The sequence below is a fragment of the Rattus rattus genome, chromosome 9, assembly GCF_011064425.1.
Source record: "Rattus rattus isolate New Zealand chromosome 9, Rrattus_CSIRO_v1, whole genome shotgun sequence".
NCBI lineage: Eukaryota > Metazoa > Chordata > Mammalia > Rodentia > Muridae > Rattus > Rattus rattus.
The window spans coordinates 3989872-4008804 of NC_046162.1; the positions used below are offsets into that span (position 1 = coordinate 3989872).

General features: G+C 45.4%; 1 protein-coding gene across 4 annotated transcripts in view; it reads right to left on the reverse strand.

Moving 5' to 3' along the window:
* Nucleotides 1-10741: 10741 nt before the first annotated feature.
* Nucleotides 10742-18933, reverse strand: part of Cpeb4 (cytoplasmic polyadenylation element binding protein 4) — a 62609-nt gene continuing 54417 nt past the window's right edge. For all 4 annotated transcript variants that reach the window (XM_032912705.1, XM_032912704.1, XM_032912703.1 and 1 more), the window contains 3 exons: nucleotides 18564-18678; nucleotides 16166-16347; nucleotides 10742-15033 (listed from right to left, as the gene is read on the reverse strand). In XM_032912705.1, coding sequence (XP_032768596.1) covers nucleotides 14806-15033; nucleotides 16166-16347; nucleotides 18564-18678 — 525 coding nt within the window. In that variant the 3' untranslated portion in view covers nucleotides 10742-14805. The remainder of the gene's footprint in view (nucleotides 15034-16165; nucleotides 16348-18563; nucleotides 18679-18933) is intronic.

The following is an 18933-nucleotide window of genomic DNA, read 5'->3' on the forward strand; positions in this document are numbered from 1 at the left end:
ACTTCCCTTGACAACAGGTCCCACTCCATAGGAGGGTAGGAGGGAAGGTCTTGTTTACCTGTTGGTTTGAAGAAATTGTAACAGGTTTACAGTTCTTACTTTAAGCAAGTGATGTCAACTCACACTGCACTGTGAAGTAACTTGTACTTTCCTTGAGAAACAGTTTCCTCTTAAAGACTGGGTTCTTTCTGTGTGACAGAGAGAGGCTGCGGCTCCTGGTTTAAAGGTGTCCAATGGCTCAAGTGTATCCTCAGGTCAGTGAACCGTTCTTCCTGCTATGGTTCAGTCTTAGGTTAAAGGCAAGGACTCCATTTTTAACCCCCATGAATGAGAAGGCTACCCTCTCATTCACGTTCCAGCGTGAGGCTCCACTTTCAAAGCAGAGCAGTGCTCTGGGGAGTGACAGACAATTCCCTTAGACCCAGTAGCTGGAAAAACTGCCTCACTAGCACTAAAGCAACACTTTGGTTCCTGGTTTTTACGTTCAGTCTTGCAATGGGACAATCCACGTCATGACTTAGATCTCATGCTCCTCCCACACCCTCCTCTGAATTAGAATCTTGCTTAATTAGAATTAGAATCTTTTCGGAGCATCTGAGTGCCACACACTGCCACTTGAGTCAAAGCAGAATCTTCCCATCCGTGTCCGATAAGACAGGCTGTCCCTTCAAACCACTGAGGCCTCTCCAATAACAGCCAAGCGGGACAAATGTTAGAAGGGACACCACCCACTGCAAGCAACGCCTTCTTTGGTAGGCCCTGTAGGTCCTGTTGGTTCTGGCCTAATTAGGGCAGGTTCTGATTGCTTCTGAGATAGTTTCCCTTCGCTGATGGGTCCCAAGGAAAAGGGACTAGAAATGCACTGTAAGCTGTGTTACCTTTCAAAAGAGAGGATGCAGGATTTTGCCAACAACCAACTGGTTCACATATGTCACCCCATTACCCACACTTCCTTCAACTGTCTTGCAGGTTGCTGCCACAATCCTACCTGGCTCAAGCCACTATCAGCCACTAACGTCCACCAGTATCACTCACTCAAACCACTGCCCTCCCACATGGTCTATCTACCCTGCCCTGGAAACCTAGTGTCTCATGACTGCCAGCCATTTCCCACCCTTAGGTTCTCTCATATATCCTCAAAGTATTTTGAGAACTTAAATGTAAGGCCTCAAACTACAAAACTACTGGAAGGAAACAGACACTTCATGAACAGCCCGGACCAGGTAAGGCTGTTTTGAGTAAGACCTTAGAGGTAAAAGCAGACAGAGGCTGGGTGCAGTGGTGTACACCTTTAATCTCAGCACTGGGTCACAAAGACGGAGTCTCTGTGAGTTCAAGGCCAGCCTGGCCTACATAGTGAGTTCCAGGGAAGCAAGGAGTAAACAGAGAGACTCCAGAAACTCCCAAAGCAAGCAAGCAAGTAAGCAAGCAAGATAACAGATAGACAGAAAAAAAAAAACAAAAAACAAAAAAAAAAACAAAAAACAACAACAACAAAAAAAACCTTCTGCAAAGGAAACACTGAACAAAGTAAGGCTACCTGCAGGATGGGAGAGAATTCGCAATAACGTAAGACTGATAAAATTGTTATCTAGAGAATCAAAGGAGCTAAAACAACCCACAAGCAAGGAAACAATGCAATCTAAAATGTGTGCAAAAATGATCTGAATAGGCAACCTTCAAGAGAAGACAGACAAACAGTCACCAGGGAAGCAAAACTCAAGCCACAGCACGTCACGTCAGATGGAATGGCTGTTCTCCACGGGCATTCAGGTCTTCCCAGTTGGAACACTCAAGGCCAGTGTACGTGGCATGTACACTGTTGGGTGCGAAGCACGTGAGGCATCCTCCCAGCAACTGCTCACATCGAGTGTGCTTGGTTATATCATACAGTGAGGCTCACACAGCCACCAACCCACAGGCATGGGCGTAGAGACAGGCACACGTGAGCATGCAGAGCCGGAAGTTCAAACCCAAGCCTCCGTCTCAAGAGTAGAGAAGCCATAAGGACAGGAGCTTTCTCTATCTATATATTCCCCTGCCGTGTCTTCAGCTACTAATTATAGAAAAACTTTTGGGGGCGTGTCAAGAGGTTGAACAAACACCCTTTTCTGGACTAAGGCCAACTGCAAACCAAGGTTCTTGGCTCATGGAAGGAACCAGCTCTCCCTGTCTGTGTGCCCTTCCCATCCCAAAGCCAGTGTCAGGAGCAGCTTTGGAAGCCCCCCATAGCCCACCTTGGCTTCTGTAGCTGTCTGGGTTCCTATCTTCATCCCTAAGCTCAGAAAAGCCAAGGCGTTCTCAGGTGACTGTCCACTTGTCTCTGAGAGATGGGGCAGAACACAGTTCAGCTGGTGTCTCAGTTAGGGTTTTATTGCTGTGAACAGTCACCATGACCAAGGCAACTCTCAGAAGGACAACATTTAATTGGGGCCGGCTTACAGGTTCAGAGGTTCAGTCCATTATCATCAAGGTGGGAGCATGGCAGCGTCCAGGCAGGCAAGGTGTAGGAGGAGCTGAGAGTTCTGCCTCTTCCTCTGAAGGCTGCTAGCAAAAGACTGGCTTCCAGGCAGCTAGGATGAGGGTCTTAAAGCCCACACCCACAGTGATGCATCTACTCCAACAAGGCCACACCCACTCCAACAAGGCCACACCCACTCCAACAAGGCCACACCCACTCCAACAAGGCCACACCCACTCCAACAGGGCCACACCCACTCCAACAGGGCCACACCCACTCCAACAGGGCCACACCTTCTAATAGTGCCACCCCCTGGGCTGAGCACATACAAACCATCACAGTTGGTGAGAAATGCAGTCTCAGGTGTGTAGAGCGATCGACTCAGAAACCGTGTTCAGGTGGCATCCTCAGGGCCACTTTCTACACATCAGCCTCAGGATCGTCCACACAGTCCCCACCAGCGGCCTGGCAGAATGTCTGAGCCTTGGGCCATCCCCTCAGAGCAGAAATCGCTCACCGGAAGTTATGCTAGCAGATCCAGGAAAGGGAACTAAACTCTAGGACTGTATCTGCCGCTAACTCAGTACACACCTATTAACCCCTCACCATGTGCGAGACACGCGAGAGACCATGAGGGCATGTGCGTGCGCATGACATGTCTTCCTCTCTTCCCCAAGGTAAACCGATGCTATTCTGTGGTAACTAGGGCCTGGAAGTGACTGCCCCTCTGAAGGGGGTGCAGAACAGATGAAAGGTGAGGATGGTAAGGGGATTCCCATGGTTTGACTGTCTTCTCCAAAACCCTGGCTTAATTTGTCATTGAAACATTGATGTTAAGAGGTGAGATGTGGCCAGGCAAGATGGCTCATCAGGTAAAGGCGTTGACTTGAGTTTGCTCCCTGGAACCCACGTAAAGGTGACAGGGGAGAAGTGACTCAACTCCCCGAAGATGTCCTCTGACCTACAGTGTCCCCTACCGCAGCCTCTATATAAAGTGTTAGCTTGTTTTAGGTCACCTTGACACAAGCTAGTCATTTTAGAAGGGGGGGGGGAAGGCAGAGCTTCATTTGAGAAAATATCCCCACCAGATTGGCCTATGGGCAGGCCGGTGGTGCATTTTCTTGATTGATCATTGCTGTGGGAGAGGCTGCCCCTGGGCTAGTGGTCCTGAGTTCTGTAAGGAAGCAGGCTGAGCAAATCATGAGGAGAAAACCAGTGAGCAGCGTCCCTCCTTGGCTTCTGTATTGGTGCCTACCTCCAGGTTTGGGCAATGATTCCTGCCCTGACTGCCCTGGGTGACTGCCTACCTATTGCAGGATAAAATAAACCTTTTCCTCCCCAAGTCACTGTGGTCATGGTATTTAACCAGACCACGGTATTTCGTGGTATGGAAAACTGAGAGTATTCTTGTCTTCTTACCATGGAACGATACAGTACTCAGGTCCTTGACGGATTTATCAAATGTAGACAACGTGTTCTTAGAATTCCAGACAGCAAGCCAAATAAAATTGTTGTTTATAATTTATTTAGTCTGTGGTATTTTGTGGTAGCAGCAGAACACGGATTTAGGGGTGGTGCAGGGATGAGCGGTTGCCTCAGCTAAGCGGAAGGATACAGAGTCAGCTTTGTGTGGAGTTGAAGTCAGGAATGAGGAAGATGGAGCTGGGCCGGGGAAAGACCCTGTACTAAGGATCTTGCCTTAGAGGAATGGAGAGGTCTACGGAGAGAGGACCAAGGAGAGAGGCCCACGGAGAGAGGCCTATGCACAGAGGCCCACGGAGAGAGGCCTATGCACAGAGGCCCACGCAAAGTAGCTGGAGCTGTGATCTAGAAGAAATAAGGGAGTCTACGGTGGAGGTCCGGGCCTTGAGAGGCAGGAAGAGCAAGGACGATTATCTCTTAGGGCAGCGGACAGCTCCCCCTGCTGGGCAAAGGCAAAGCAGAGCTGTGGCCCACTCTAGCTGCAGGAAGCTGGTGGCACAGGCTGTGACCTCAGAGATGGGGAGGGACTCCTTTCCAGGCACCTGCTGTTAATAAATGCTAGTGAAAGTGGGGGCCGCCAAACTCCTGGCTCAGGTGCTTTTGTGAACACTTGAGTTCGTCATCACCTCAACCCAGCGATACCAAAGCTGGTTGTCAGGGGCCTACTAATATGGTCATGTTGCTGGGTCATTCAAGGCAGGCAGCTCAGGGACAGAAACCCAGGCCCACCTAGAGCCATGGCCACAGTGATATGAGGCTTTGGGGGTTTGCCCAAGTTTGTCTAACCCCCAAACCCAACTGGATACTTCCATCCTGCTGTGCCTTGGACTACCTTCAGCTAACTCCTGTACTCACAGGGCAAGGAAGGAAGAACAAGAATTGTTACTTCTTTAAAGGCAGTGTCATTGATAGATCACCCAAGGGGTACAAGCCTACATCCTGGGAGCTCCTACTTCTTCCCTGCAGTTTTCTCCAAAGAGACTTTGGGCTCATCCAAAAACGTTCAGAACACTAAAGCCTCAGAACAGAGCCCTTCTGGGGTTTGTGTCCAGTTTGCCAACAGAGACTCATACCCTGTGCTGCCCTGGATAGCCCCATGCAGCGGAAGAAATACTCCTGATCCTGGAAACGGGTGTGTGTGGAGAGACGGGAGGAGAGAGGAGAGGCAAGAGACAAGAGAAGGGAAAGGATTGGGGGTGGGGACAGAGAGACAGAGAGACAGAGACAGACAGAGACTGACTAGTCCTGCATAGCAAAACTTGGCAGCCTGGTGTCTCACTGCTCTGTTACCATGGCAACTGCGTGGGCTGCCAGGGATGGGGACCAGAGGACACACAGGAGAAAGCCAACAGGGCATTGGCGTGTGAGTGTTCCCACCTGCAGCAGTAGCTCGGCCACTGCTCCCAGGGCCTCATCCAGCACGGGGGCAGGGACTGTACAGAGGAGGGACAATCACAGGAGCAATGGCAATGCTACTGACATAACGAAGGTTGACAGGCCGGACGGGGGGCCTGTAGCAAGGTGTGGCTGTCGGTGCTGCTTCAAGCACAGATGACAGACTCAAAGATTCTCTGATCAGGAAACTTCGTTCTCTATTTGGAGCTCAGAGTAAAGGAGATTGAAGTGCAGTGTGAGGATGAGGAAAGCCGAGGAGGATTCTACTTGCCTTTTTTGCAGAGACTGCATCACTGTGGAATTGCACTACCCTGGGCAAGTCGAGAGTGTGATGGAGGGTGGAGGTGGTCTAGCCCGTATTCGCGGCACGCGCATGCGTGTTCCACTTTCCTCCTCTTCCCACCCTCCTCATTCTCTCTGTTCTCCACCCCAGCCAGGGTCCCTTCCCTCACATCCCTTATGATCCTTAGGGAATGTACTGATTCTGACTTACTAAGGTCCCTTACGGGACTAAGTCAAATCCTGGGGGTGTCCTTTGCACTTCTCGAGTTTCATGTTTTATCTTAGATTGGGACCTTGTGGGACTTGCTCGAGGGGCGCAGGGCGTGAGCCGCTGCCTCTGAAGGTGTCTGCTGTAATGCAGAGTCAAATGCTCCAACCGTTTCCTTCAGGCTCCACCGCGGCACATCTGTTCAACAGCAGCTGTCCAGACTGTGGCGCAAATCAAAAGCCCGTGCCTGCTCCAAAGCCCCCTTTGCTCCAAAAATGGCAAATACTTTCTCTGTGTCACGAACACGTACAAAGTCAAGATCAGACGTCTCCAAAAGGAATCTATTTTGACCCTGCTGACATTCCAGTGCAGAAGCAAAACCTGACTTGAAAAATCCACAAGGACGGAGTGCAGAAGTGTGGCTACCCTGCGGGTTTCACAGTTGGTTTTGTGCTGTCGCGGAGACTATCCAGAGACTCAGAATATAACACGTGCAAGATGCTTAGTTATGAAGCTTTACAGAAAAAGCCAAAGCCTTTCTCCTCGGTGGGATTTTGTTTAAACTAAAAAATGTCCATGCCTATTCTCCCTCGTCTCTCTACTTTCTTCTGTCACCTAAGCACCCACATCCAGAAGTGCACTTAACTAGGGGCTGTCCTTTCTTGGCAGCCTTTCTGACCTATGTGATGCAGTTAAGCTGAAACATGTGTGAACAATCTAGGGGGGCCTGAGTCCCTCGGAGTCACTACCCTGTTACTGTTAAAGGGACTCTCGTCAAACCAAAGTTTCAGGAGGTGATGTGCATCGTGTCGGCCTAACTTTTTGGCGACTTCTTCTTCATAGGTTAGACATTTACAGAAAGGTGAGAATGGACCTGCCATCTGTGTACCTGGTTGAACGCCTGCCTGCTCTACAGATTGGTTAACCAATCTGAACTTTGCTCACCTTAAAGTGAGCGTGATTCTAGAACATAGCGTCTTAGATGGTAGGAGGGTTGAGAGGAATGATCTCAGCACAGGGCTTGGTGCTTGGGAAGCCCCTGTCTCAACACCAGCAGGTGTTATTTTCTCTCTCACAGGTTCATACTGAGGCAGGCAAACATAGGGAATAGTTTAGCAACAAGGGACTCTGCTGTGCATACACCCCTCTTTGAATAATGCAGTTGGAAGCCTGGGACCCTCACCTGCATAGACTATGCACACACACACCCCTCCCCAAACAATATACCTAGCAACCTGTTCAGAAACCAGGACCTGGACTGAGCTCTATTCCTCCCCACCTTGAACAGGGGACTCTCCCTCCTCTCCCAACAACCCTTGGTTTCTATTCAATTGTACTCCAGTTATAGCCAGGTAGGCTATAACTGGCATAAACTAGTCTCCAGTGCACATGCATTTAAGACAAATCGCATTCTCTGTGTAAATTTGTAGGGGGAAATTCTATTGATCATCATGTGCTTAACGAATAATTGAATATGTGTATGATTAAAATCAGATGCATCAGAGACCCACAGCCAAACACAGATGGAGCTGTGGAAGAGGGCCAGAAAAGAATCAGAGGGGCCACAGGGGTTAAAACCACCACAAAACACAGCCCACAGAATCAACCAACCAGGGCTCACAGGGACTCAGAGAATCTGTATAGGTCTGACCTAGGTCATCTGTACATACGGATGGTCGTGTAGCCTGGTCTTCCTGCGGGACTCCCATCCGTGAAAGCAGGGGCTGTCTCTGGCTCTTTTGCCTGCTGTAGGACCCTTTCCTCCTACTGGACTGTGCCATCCGGCCTTGATATGAGGGAGTGTGCCCAGCCTTTCTATAGCTTGCTATACCATGCTTGGCTAACATCCCCCGGAGGCTTTCCCTTTTCAGAAGGGACTTGGGAGGAGGAGGGGATCTGGGGAACGGAGGGGGGGGTGGAGGAGGCACTGGGAAAACATGAGGGAGGGGAAATGGCTGTCAGGATGTAATATATAAATAAACAAACATGCATTGTGGGAAGGTACAAGCAAAAATAGAAAAATGCTTATGCCAGAATGCAGTAATCAACGCAGAAAATCCCCCTCAAATACCCTTAGTAACCAAACCCCATAAAAGAATCCCCCCCAATAACATGCTTTTGAGTACTCTCACTCACATGGCCTGTTGTTTTTTTTTTTTTTTTTTTTTTTTTTTTTTTGGTTCTTTTTTTTTTCGGGCTGGGGACAACCCAGGGCCTTGCTTCCCTAGGTAAGCGCTCTACCACTGAGCTAAATCCCAGCCCTGTTTCTTTTTTTTTTTATTAATAAAAAATATTTTACTGAATTTGAGGAACTTGGCACTTTTTAAGAATTCCAAATCTTGGGGGTTGGGGATTTAGCTCAGTGGTAGAGCGCCTGCCTAGTAAGCGCAAGGCCCTGGGTTCGGTTCTCAGCTCCAGAAAAAAAAAAAATTCCAAATCTTTCATGCAGAACAAAACAAATTTCTTTATTTCTTTATTTCTTTATTTATTTGAGACAGGTTTTCTTCGTGTAGTCCTGCCTGTCCTGGAACTCTCTCTGTAGACCAGGCTGGCCTCAAACTCGAGGTTGACCTGCCTCTGCCTCCTGGATGCTGGGATTAGAGACATGCGCAGTCCTTTGCCCAGCCCAATTTTATTTATTAGCCTTGCTTCAGTGGCAGTGAGGGTTCCAAGGACTACAGGGGAAGCAAGGGGGGCCTGACAGACGGGAATGGAAACCTGGGCTTTACTGTGTTGTAGCTGTGATGTAGAATTGCCTAGACTCTGCCTTCCCACAGGACACTCAAACATCCTGTCCAGTGCCTTCTGAGGGCAGAGTCTCACTGAGGGGCACAGGTGCTTGGCCATGCCTGATTTCTTTCCCAGAACCAAATCTTCTGGTCACTGTGGAGTCAGGACTGCTGAGAGACAAACGGTAATTAAGGCTGCTCCACTTTCCCCATCCTGCCCGATGTCACTGTCATTGCATCTTTCAACAGCTGATGACATGAGACGTAGCCTCAGGTGACCCCCTCATATCAGGTCTTTGCTGGGTGCTACCTAAAGTCACATATGCCACACCTCACACACTTAAATGACTGATCCCTCCCTGCCCCCTTCTTAGCTTCCTTTACGGGTAACTTATTTCAGAACACGCTCGGATGCCTTGTTGCCTTTGGAGGATTCTAGGGAATCATTTCTAGGGCTGCCTGGTTCTTTTCTCTTCTCTCTTTGATGTCACAGAGGTGTGGGAGAAGAGCTGAAAATAATCTCTTTAAAATGGTGACATTTGCTTGATCGCACAGACATTTGTATGGCACCAAGGCTCTGGTTCCTGAAATAGAAGGCAGAGGATAAAGCAGGCTCGAGCTGAGATCCCAGCATCTGTGTCCCCAGTTCACCGCCCCCACGCTCCATCTGCCCACATCATCTCTCCCGGGCGCCCAATCAGAGACTGCAGCACAGCACATGGTGCCTGGCTTGGGTTGCATCATTGATGCTGATGTTCATTTTCAACCTCCGTGAGACAAGTTGTCCTTTTGTAATTCTGTCACCTCAGGCGACTACAGTAGGACACATTCCCCAATGGCCAGTGGTAATGCCCAATTGGACTAGAGTAAAGTCTGGACTTAAATATCTAGAGAAGATTCGAGGCTTGTCAAAACAGAATGTTCTCTAATAAGAGACCTGGGATGGCTGGATAAATTTCAAATTCTTGGGTTTTCCAAATCCAGGGGCTCCCATCCTCGGGATTATGAGTGGGGGGAATACTGAGGGAATTTTCCGAGGGTAACTTTTAAGGAGGTAATATGATCAGAAAGGCGGGCAGCATACCCAGGGTGCAGATTCAAAGCCGGTGGCTTACTCGGAGGGATGTTTGTGTCTGTGGCAGTTGTACGTGCTGCTCCCAGTCGGTAGAAGCGAATTCAAACAGCTACAAAGCAGCTTCTCATTTCTAGTCCTCTAAGTGGGGACTGAGGATGGGACTAAGGAGACGGACTGTGCGTGACAGGGTTTAGAAGCAAACCTGGAACCTGGCACATATGGATGGACAATGGAGACAGCTCTGACGAGTGACTGATGGGAGCCTGGACTTCCCAGGGCGGTTTCAGTAAACTGTGAAGGCAAGTCTTAGAAACTGCCAGCTAAGAGAAGCTGAAGCTCCTGCAACCTAGAATTCCTGGGGCAAAAATACGCTGTCTCGCCCACTCCCCACCACTTCCAGAGGCTGGCTTCCATGCTGGGAAAAAAAACTGAGGAGGAAAACATCTTGCAGTCCATTTGTCTCCTGCCTTCCTGCTCTTGAGGACAGTGCATCATGGAAAGAAAGTACAGATGCCTTACTTCCTAAACAGGGCGTCCTCGGGGTATACTTTGCTGTAATTTATCATTGAAAACTTAAATGTACCTTAAAATATAAATATTAACACATTACAACACTTGGTAGTCTACATGAGCCATGGACCAGATAAAAGCCAGCACGTGCAGCTCCTGAGCTGTGGGATTATAACCCAGAGACCATCAGCCTCTCAAAGAACTCAGAGTTCAAAGACAAAGGAGACTTGTTTTGACACCAGGGATGAGGGTCAGTGGCAGCGCATGTGCATGTGCGTATTGCATGGGAGGTGCCGGGCTTAATCTCTAGGAGGGAGAAGAGGGAGAAAGAACACTTAGATTGCAGGCTGACACAGCCCACCCGCAGACACCACACACCACACGGCAGCACAAGAACAGACAGCAAGGCCAAAGACACTCTTACAACTTCAACTTCCGGAAGCCAGGGACGCCTGCCACGAGCATCACATGACTAAATTCTTTTTCACACTGGTTTGTTTGGCCAGGGCCCAACAGGACATTCCTAGTGTTTTAAAAATGTTATAATCCCAACGAGGGAGTCTACTTATGCTAAGAAGAAATAAGTATAGTAAAAGAAATCTGAGTTAAAAGTTTTATTCATTCAACATCTCACATTACAAATATTTAAAAATTATATGCATACTGGTATAAATAGTCATTTGCAAACTATTTAATAACATTAATTTTCCACTAGCACTTCAACAAATGAACTCTTTTAAAAAAGGAACTGTGTTATATAACTTAAGAGTAGAACATACAAAAATAGGAACTTAAGGTGAAAATGACTTTAATAAAAAAATGAATTACCCTTATTTAAAATGCTAGAATAAATACTACAACCTCCCCATACACAGTAAAAACTATATGGAAATTCAGCCAAGTAGTACAATTAACTGACACACTTAAATAACGCTGCCTTCTGATAGTGTGAGCATACACTGGGAAATTAGGGAGCAGTAAAAACCAGACACCCACTTGCTAAAAGTTTCACTTCCAAAAAATATAACAAAAATCTGATGAAATTATAAAAACTAATTATACTTTAAATTTTAAAAATATAAAAAATAAAACAGTTGAATACAATATTGTCCCAATTCTTACAATGCTATCAATCACAGTAGCTTTAAAATAAGATAATAAAATAAAGCAAATGACCAAAACCTCTTTTATTCCATTTTTAAAAATAATCTCAAATTTACATTAGTAGAAAGATTGATTTCTGATTCTTTTCTTTAGAAACACCAGCAAGAAAGAGGATTACTCTTAACAGTAGAAAATGACATTTTTTAATGTCTGCAATTAAAAACAAAGAATTACACTGCAAAGATCTTCCAAAGTGTGAGATAAGTATTGCACATAACTGGAGTGAGCTCGCCACAATTCATCACATTCAAGTTTTAAATCACCTTTTAACAGAAGATTCGACTCTTCAAAACAAAAGGGGTGAATTATCAAGTCTTTCCAACAGCACTCTCATAAAATGCTAAGTTCATTCACTGCAAGTTTTATTTTGCATTCTGCAGAGGTCTGTGTATGGAGAAGTAAATATATTATACCAAAGCCAGGGGATGGGGACAGGGTGGGGGGTCCTTTACATAGAAAATAATCAGAAACACTTTATTTTACATTGCAAAAATAACCATGTAATTACTCTGTAACTACATTGTAAATACATGGCTGGTGCCATGCTAGTGCGCTAGAACTACATGCTTGGTAAATTGAAGTGATACCCTAAAACCTGTAAACTAATTACATGTTAATAATGTTTGAGTTACATGGTAACTCCCAACTACAATCCCATGTAATCTGAAGGACATGTAATCATAAAGTTCAGAGTAATAGATAATCATTGTTTATGCCCTGTAAAGAAGTGAACCAATCATCTGTAAACACGCTTGTCACACAATCACAAGGAAATATTAGCAGAATAACAATTTCTTACATTAGTCATGCATACTAACATTACACACCTGTCCTGTGCCAGGCGATCTCATTTTATTATATAGAATTTAAAAGAGCAGACATCTCTGAATCAAACAGGTAACATCAATTAATTAAGATTAAAAATGATTAAACATTCACCCAAAATGTCTGCATTTTATGAATAATTTAAAAAACTTAGTAAGAAGCTGTAGACAAATTTTGTGGTTTTAAATTTCTACCCTATGGTTATGCAGTTAATCTCTTTTTGAGGAACTACAGTGTTATCTTGTCATTTTCATGCGAATTTTTTTCATTAATTTGTGACTTTACATAGACTATTTCTTAAATTATAGGTACACCAGTAGCTGGTGCTGGGGAAGGATGTTTAAGCAACATGCTTTCTCTTCTCTGCAGACTCTAAAATAGCATTGCCAGTGCACAACATTCATAATTTAAAATGTATGCAGAGCACTGAAATGTATAAAAAGCAGAATATAAGAAAATAAAATTTATTAAAATTATTTATATTAAAAAATGAAGTATATGAAGATCTCTCAGTAATAAAAGTACAAAAAGCTACTCTTTGCAATATGAAAAATTGAGGTATTGCATAAAGAGATATCCCGTCAGTGAAAAGTGTGCCTAAAAATGTTCACTGTTGGAAAAACAAGATATACAAAGGTAGTGCATAACAAATATACATCATGTGCATGACAAAATAAGTCAGCTACAAAACACTGTACCGAAATTCAGCAGGTCATGTACAAAGGGAAAAGTATTATTCAAAGCTAGTCCTCAAGCAGTGATATTTCTTGTTAACTCATCACACCTGTTTACTGAGTAGGAACAGCACGATAGCACACCCCAAGCCACCTACAAGCATTAAAGGAAGAAAGAGGCAAATGAACATTCCAATTAGAATCGTGTAGTTCAGGAGAAAGGAAGAAACGTCCCTGACCAGCTACGAGAGAGACAGCGCCTCCACCCCAGCTGCTTCGCTGTTCTGTTAGCAGGGCGCTCGCTCCTGCGAACAGTGCTCCCTCTTTCTTTGTTGGACTCTTAGACAGCAAGTGCCTCCCCCATTTTGACCTTTGGAACGTAACGGGTGTAGCTCATTCAAGCCTGTGTTAAGAATCAAGGGCTGCTTTTCCTGCAGACAGCACTGCGGGCAAGTCTTTGGTTCTGAAGGATCCAGGATGGTACTGTTAGGCAGCACAGCTAGCAAGACTGCACTTAGACTGTTGCTCACTGTGAATGCTTTGCACACTGATGTAATCCTTTGAACTACGGTAGGGCATTACGAAGAGAATGTCAATTAAACCAAAAGTTACTTCCATGACCAGGGCTTCAAGAGACGGCTTTAAATTAGCCCCCGAAGCAGACTGTTCAGAACATAAGAACATCTTTCAAAGCTAGGGTTGTCTTTATAATAAGCATGCATTACTTGATGAAGTTGGCACTTCAAACACTATGTCCCATGCTAAGTTCGGAAAGTGTATGTTATTGTACCTTATAGGAAGAGCAAGATAAACATACGGACTTTTGCACAGATTTACACAATTACTTAGTTCAACAGTGCAAAACACTTTGCAACTACTTGACTTTTTTTTTAACCTTTCCCCCCCACGTTTTCTATGTTACAACTAAATTACAGGATTCCAAAGTAACTTCAAATGGAAAACAAGGCCAATGGGCAGCTGGTCTGTATGTTGTTTTGAATCTTCCAGTTTTGGCTACAAGTGTAGTGTAACACGAAGTCAAAAACGATATCCTTGAGGTATGTCTACATGTGTTGTTTTTAATGTCAAAATGGAGAGCAAAGGCTGACACCTGATGACTGTTAGTAAATTAGGATATAGAGTTTATATATAACAACAAAAATAAAATTTATGTATTTGTTCTTCTGTTTTCCCACCAGACATCATTAATTCTAGCTTTGGTAGGTTTCCTGGGGCTGTGATTAGGAAGTCAGTTAAATAAATAAGCACACTCCCCTCAGTAGTAAAGTCACCCAATTCTTACATTCGGAATTTTAACAATTATGTCAAAGAAAATAAACTCAGCTGGCCTACTTTATTTTTTCTGATGTATGAAGGCATTTGAGGCATGGTCAAGCTATACTCGGCCTCAAAGCTCTGATGGTTACGCTGCTCAGTCTTACTCATGCATTCGCTCGCTCTGACATACTCTTTCCTGTTAATAACTGCTAACTTCCTCCACTGCTGTTACAGAATAGAAAGGGACAGAAGAGAGAGAGAGAAGGAATGAAAGAAAAGAAACAAGAGCCCTTCCCTGGGGAGACTGTGTCAGAACAGACAATAGTGTTACTGTTGGTGGTTATCGCAGTAAAGTTTTCTTATATCATTACCAGCAATTAAAACCCCAAAATATTGTCTCATTTCTCTGTTAATATTTCTCTCCTCTAAGAAAATGCTACAGCAAGTTTGGATCCTCTTGGCCTCCAGCAAAACAAGAGAATTCAAACTTGCATGCGACATAATGGCAATGTGAAAATGGAGTTGGAACATACTGTTTGCAGTGACACGAGAGTCTACAAAAGACCTATGTTGTAGGTTGTTCTTTTCATTCTACGGCTGTTAGTTACACACTGCTGCACAGGCCATGCCAGCGTGAAGAGGCTGAGGAAGAGTCGGAATTAACAGAAGAGGGCACGCACTTCTTCTGAGGCCTGCAAAGGAGCCCTGGAGTCGTTTGCTCTTCAGTTCCAGCGGAATGAGATATGCCGAGGGCGGTCGCCACCTTCCTTCACCAGGGGCTTGTGGAACTCTCTGCCAGCACGAGAGTGAATGGCAGCCCAGCAATATTCACAGTAATACTGCAGACAGGTAACATTAGCACAGAAAAATGGAGCAAATTTCCCCCCACAACGGGCCCCCTGACATTCATCACACAGCTGGTCGTCCAAGACATATGGCTTAACCTCCACCTGCATGGGAGAGAGAAAGGGGAGTTGGCACTTCAGAACCATGTGCACGCACACTTTCATGCTGTGCTCGACCTTCCTGTGCCAAGGCACCACGGGAAGGAGCAGTGATGCACCTCACTCACAGAAACGAAGATCCGCCATTTCAAATAGCTTTTCCTAAGATAGTTACACCTACTATTTTACATGCTTATCATGTTAAAGTCTCAAACAAAAAAAGACAAAAGAATTTTATCAGAAACTATCATTACTGAGATTATAATTTAAGCAAAACCATCTATGCACTTCCTTCTTTCACAAAATGTGTACTGCAAGGTTCAATGGGCAAGAAGATGCCTGATTTCTGCCTCGGGAACGTCTGAGTGGTTGCTGAGCCTGGCTGGTGGTTTAAGTGTCTACATCTTAGGTTGCAAACACAGGGCTGGAGTCTGGTACAACATGATGGGGCTCACTTTTAATGAGAGTAGTCTACTTGAATCTAAAAGTGAGGGGTGACTTTCTGGCACTGGGCCTGAACCAGTGTTCAATAGGCCAGCTGTTATCTGAGTCTTTTGGGCATTAAAGTGACCTGGTCATTACCTCACCAGCTACAAAAGATTGGCAACGCTTGGTCTTGGGAGACTCCTGGATGAAACCTCCTAGGACTTGTTTAGATGAGGAAGGGTAGCTAGGCTCACATTGCAGAGGATCCGGAGAGGGGCTAAACATTGACCCAGGGATTTCACTGTAGAAAACCAAAAGTAAGCATTTCTAATGATGCCCTCCCAGCTCTGAAGAACACACTGACAGGGAAGTGTGACTGGAGAGCAGGAGGCATGTGACTATGCTACAACGAATCCCACACCAGTCACCTGTAGCTATAGCACAAGCTTCCTCTGTATCCATATCAGGGAATGACCACAGACATTGAGCACGCATGACCTGAAACAGGGAGTATAAAACACCACCGGTTCATGCTTACAGCTCAGACTGAAAACAGCACAGTAAAAACCAACCAACAAAGACTGCAGAGTACAGTGCCACCATGTTGGCTGCCAGTATCAGTCCCAAGGGGAGTGCCAGTGTACATTAAACACAGGTCTTACATTAGATGGTGTACCATTTCTAGAACTTTCCAGACACATCCAGAACTTACCCGTTTATCTATCTCTCCATGCTGCAGCTGAACAAAGCGAGCACTGATAGCAGCTATGTAACTCTGTTGATTAGAAAACGCTACTCGTCCAGCTCCTTTTGGGTATTTGAGCTCTGGGTCAGTATCGATTCCAGCATAGCAGACACCTCCATACAGCCGGTCCATTATCATTGCAAGCTCCACTAGAAAGAAAGGGGCAGAGACACTTACAATCAGGATACCTCATCTGGCTTACATAACGCTTCACCAAAAACATTATGTGAGCTCTGAGTATGTATCATTAGTCATTAAATCCAAATCATTATTATAGTAACTTTCTGCTGGGTGACTGTTTGAACTTCGAGCTGGCTGGTTTACAATGTGCTTTCTTAATTTTCACAACCCATGAAATAGCTAGTAATTTTCTGAGAAAACTGAGGCTCCAAGATGAAGGGTCTGTCCAGGTGACAGGCCTAGGCCTGGCACCTAGGTTTGTCTGCTTTGGCTTACCGTCATATCTGTACTGGTTTGCAAGGAATTGATTCCTATAAATTGAACATGAGAAGGCTAACTGGGAGGTTCTATGGAGGCCCTCTGCCCTCCTCACCATCGGAGCTGTGCCTTTGTTTACACATAGCTGTTCACTAGCACAGCTTGCACTGGCTGCTCTTTCGGAGGACCTACGCTTTATTCCCAACACCCACGTGGCAGCTCACAACTGTGCAGTCCAGGAGCATCCAAAGCCCTCTTCTGGTCTCTGGGGTCACTGTACACACACCGTACACACATGGTGCACAGACATACAAGCAAGCAAAACACTCACATGCATAAGATAGAAATAAACAAAATCTTTAAAGAAAAGGTACCTGGCATGGGTGGACAGCACTTCTCCCAGAAGATAATTTCTAATAAATGAAAATTCAGTGCCAGGCATGGAAAAGCTCCCTATGAGTTACTGATGATAAGAGGTCCAATAAACAATAGATAATAGCCACTATTCCTGAGCTGTCCACATAAATAGACAGTAACCTTTATTGCTGAAGTGACAACACACTGGCTAGTTTTCATAGTACTAGAGAGTGCTGATGGCTGATGGGAGAAACAGCCATCAATGGTATCACACAGCAGTGAACCCTGGACACTACAGCACCAATCTGTCAGACAGTACGTGCTCACTGGTGCCCAGTTGTAGCACGAGGGTAAGGGGGTAACCAACTGCTTTGGGATTGGACTTGATTCCGTTTGCACAGGAGGGAATTCATGCCTGGTACCGTGAGCCTGGGCAAAGCCTACGGCTTAGGAGGTCATAGGCCCAAGGGGAACCTACCACTGTTGTCTTCCTAAGTGTTGTTAAACTGCCTCTCAAAAGTTTGTTTCTTTACATGAATTAGTGTTGCCCTCCACCTGGCCAGAGATGCTTGGCTCTGCAGTGGGCAGTGCAGAGACTCATAACTGGCCACAGAAGGAGAATTAGTGACTATTGAGTGCTTAGTTCTGAATGGGACATCTGACCATCTGTCCCCACAAGTCTCAGGGAACACCCCGGAGGAGGGCACAGAGAGAATGTAAGAGCATATGGGGAAGAACATGGAAAACGCTGTCTCCTGGGCATGACCTGGGCATTGTACTCAGGAACTCACTATAGCTGTGGTCACCTGCATATGCTAAGCCAACAAGACCAGACAGCAGTTCCAGCACACAGCACCAAGTGGACTCTGTGGATGACGGAAAATGAAAAAAGAAAGAAAAAAAAAGGAAAGGCCATAAAGGGAGGAGGACTTGGTAGAGGTGCTTGGGGGAAGCCGGGTGGATATGATCACAATATGTTGTTTACATTTGTGAAATTGTAGAAAATAAATAATAAGACACTGTTTTAAAAACTTGAAATAGTGAATGTATCTTCTCCATGAAATGTTTTAATCTCACTATACTCTTAAACCTCAAATTATTTAAGTCAATTAGAGATGTAATTCCTTTGTAGTTATTATTCTAAAAACACGTGGGGCTGCAGCTATATTAAGAGTTCAGTAAACAGTGGTTGAGAAATTGGGGACATGGGAAAGAAACCCTACACATCTCAGCAGAGGGCTTTGGATTTCCTATAAAGGACAGTGGCATGATTGGCATCATGGTACTGCACTTAGACACTCTGCATCAGTCATTTCATTCAATCCTTAACTCTATCAAGTCATGCACTGTTGATTCCATTTAGTACGTGAGAAAATTGAAAATTAGGAAAGTTATATAATGTCTAAGTTTACTCAGTTATGAGTCAGAAATAGAGCACATTAATTCTAACGCAAACACTTAGACACTAGAACTTCTCTCTTTCACATTAACGGCAAGCTCATGGGGTATTTCAGCTGAAGATCTTATAGTTCCTGCTAACGACACAGGGACCGTGTCTGTTTAACTGTACCAGCTCGTAATGGTCGAGGAACACCACCAACAAATATCGTTTTCCGTGGGTCAAGTGGCTGTGAGCCATCCATCACAAAGTCACTGTCACTGAGATTCCAGGGCCGGATCTGCACCTACAGAGTGTGTAAACCAAATTGGTCAATCCAAAAAAGTTCAAAATTATTGCAGAGTATTTTACAATATCCCCATCTTATCACAAATCAACACAGCTGTAAGACCAAAGTCTTAGAAGCAGCTTCCCTGCCTCTCCTTGCAGAGTAAGAGTATCGTGGAGTGTTTACTTACTGAGAGCCAAGCCCCTCAGCACATCACACAGCTCAACTGTCTACGGTTAGTCATCTGCTTGTCAGGTTCCCCAGCCTTACAGG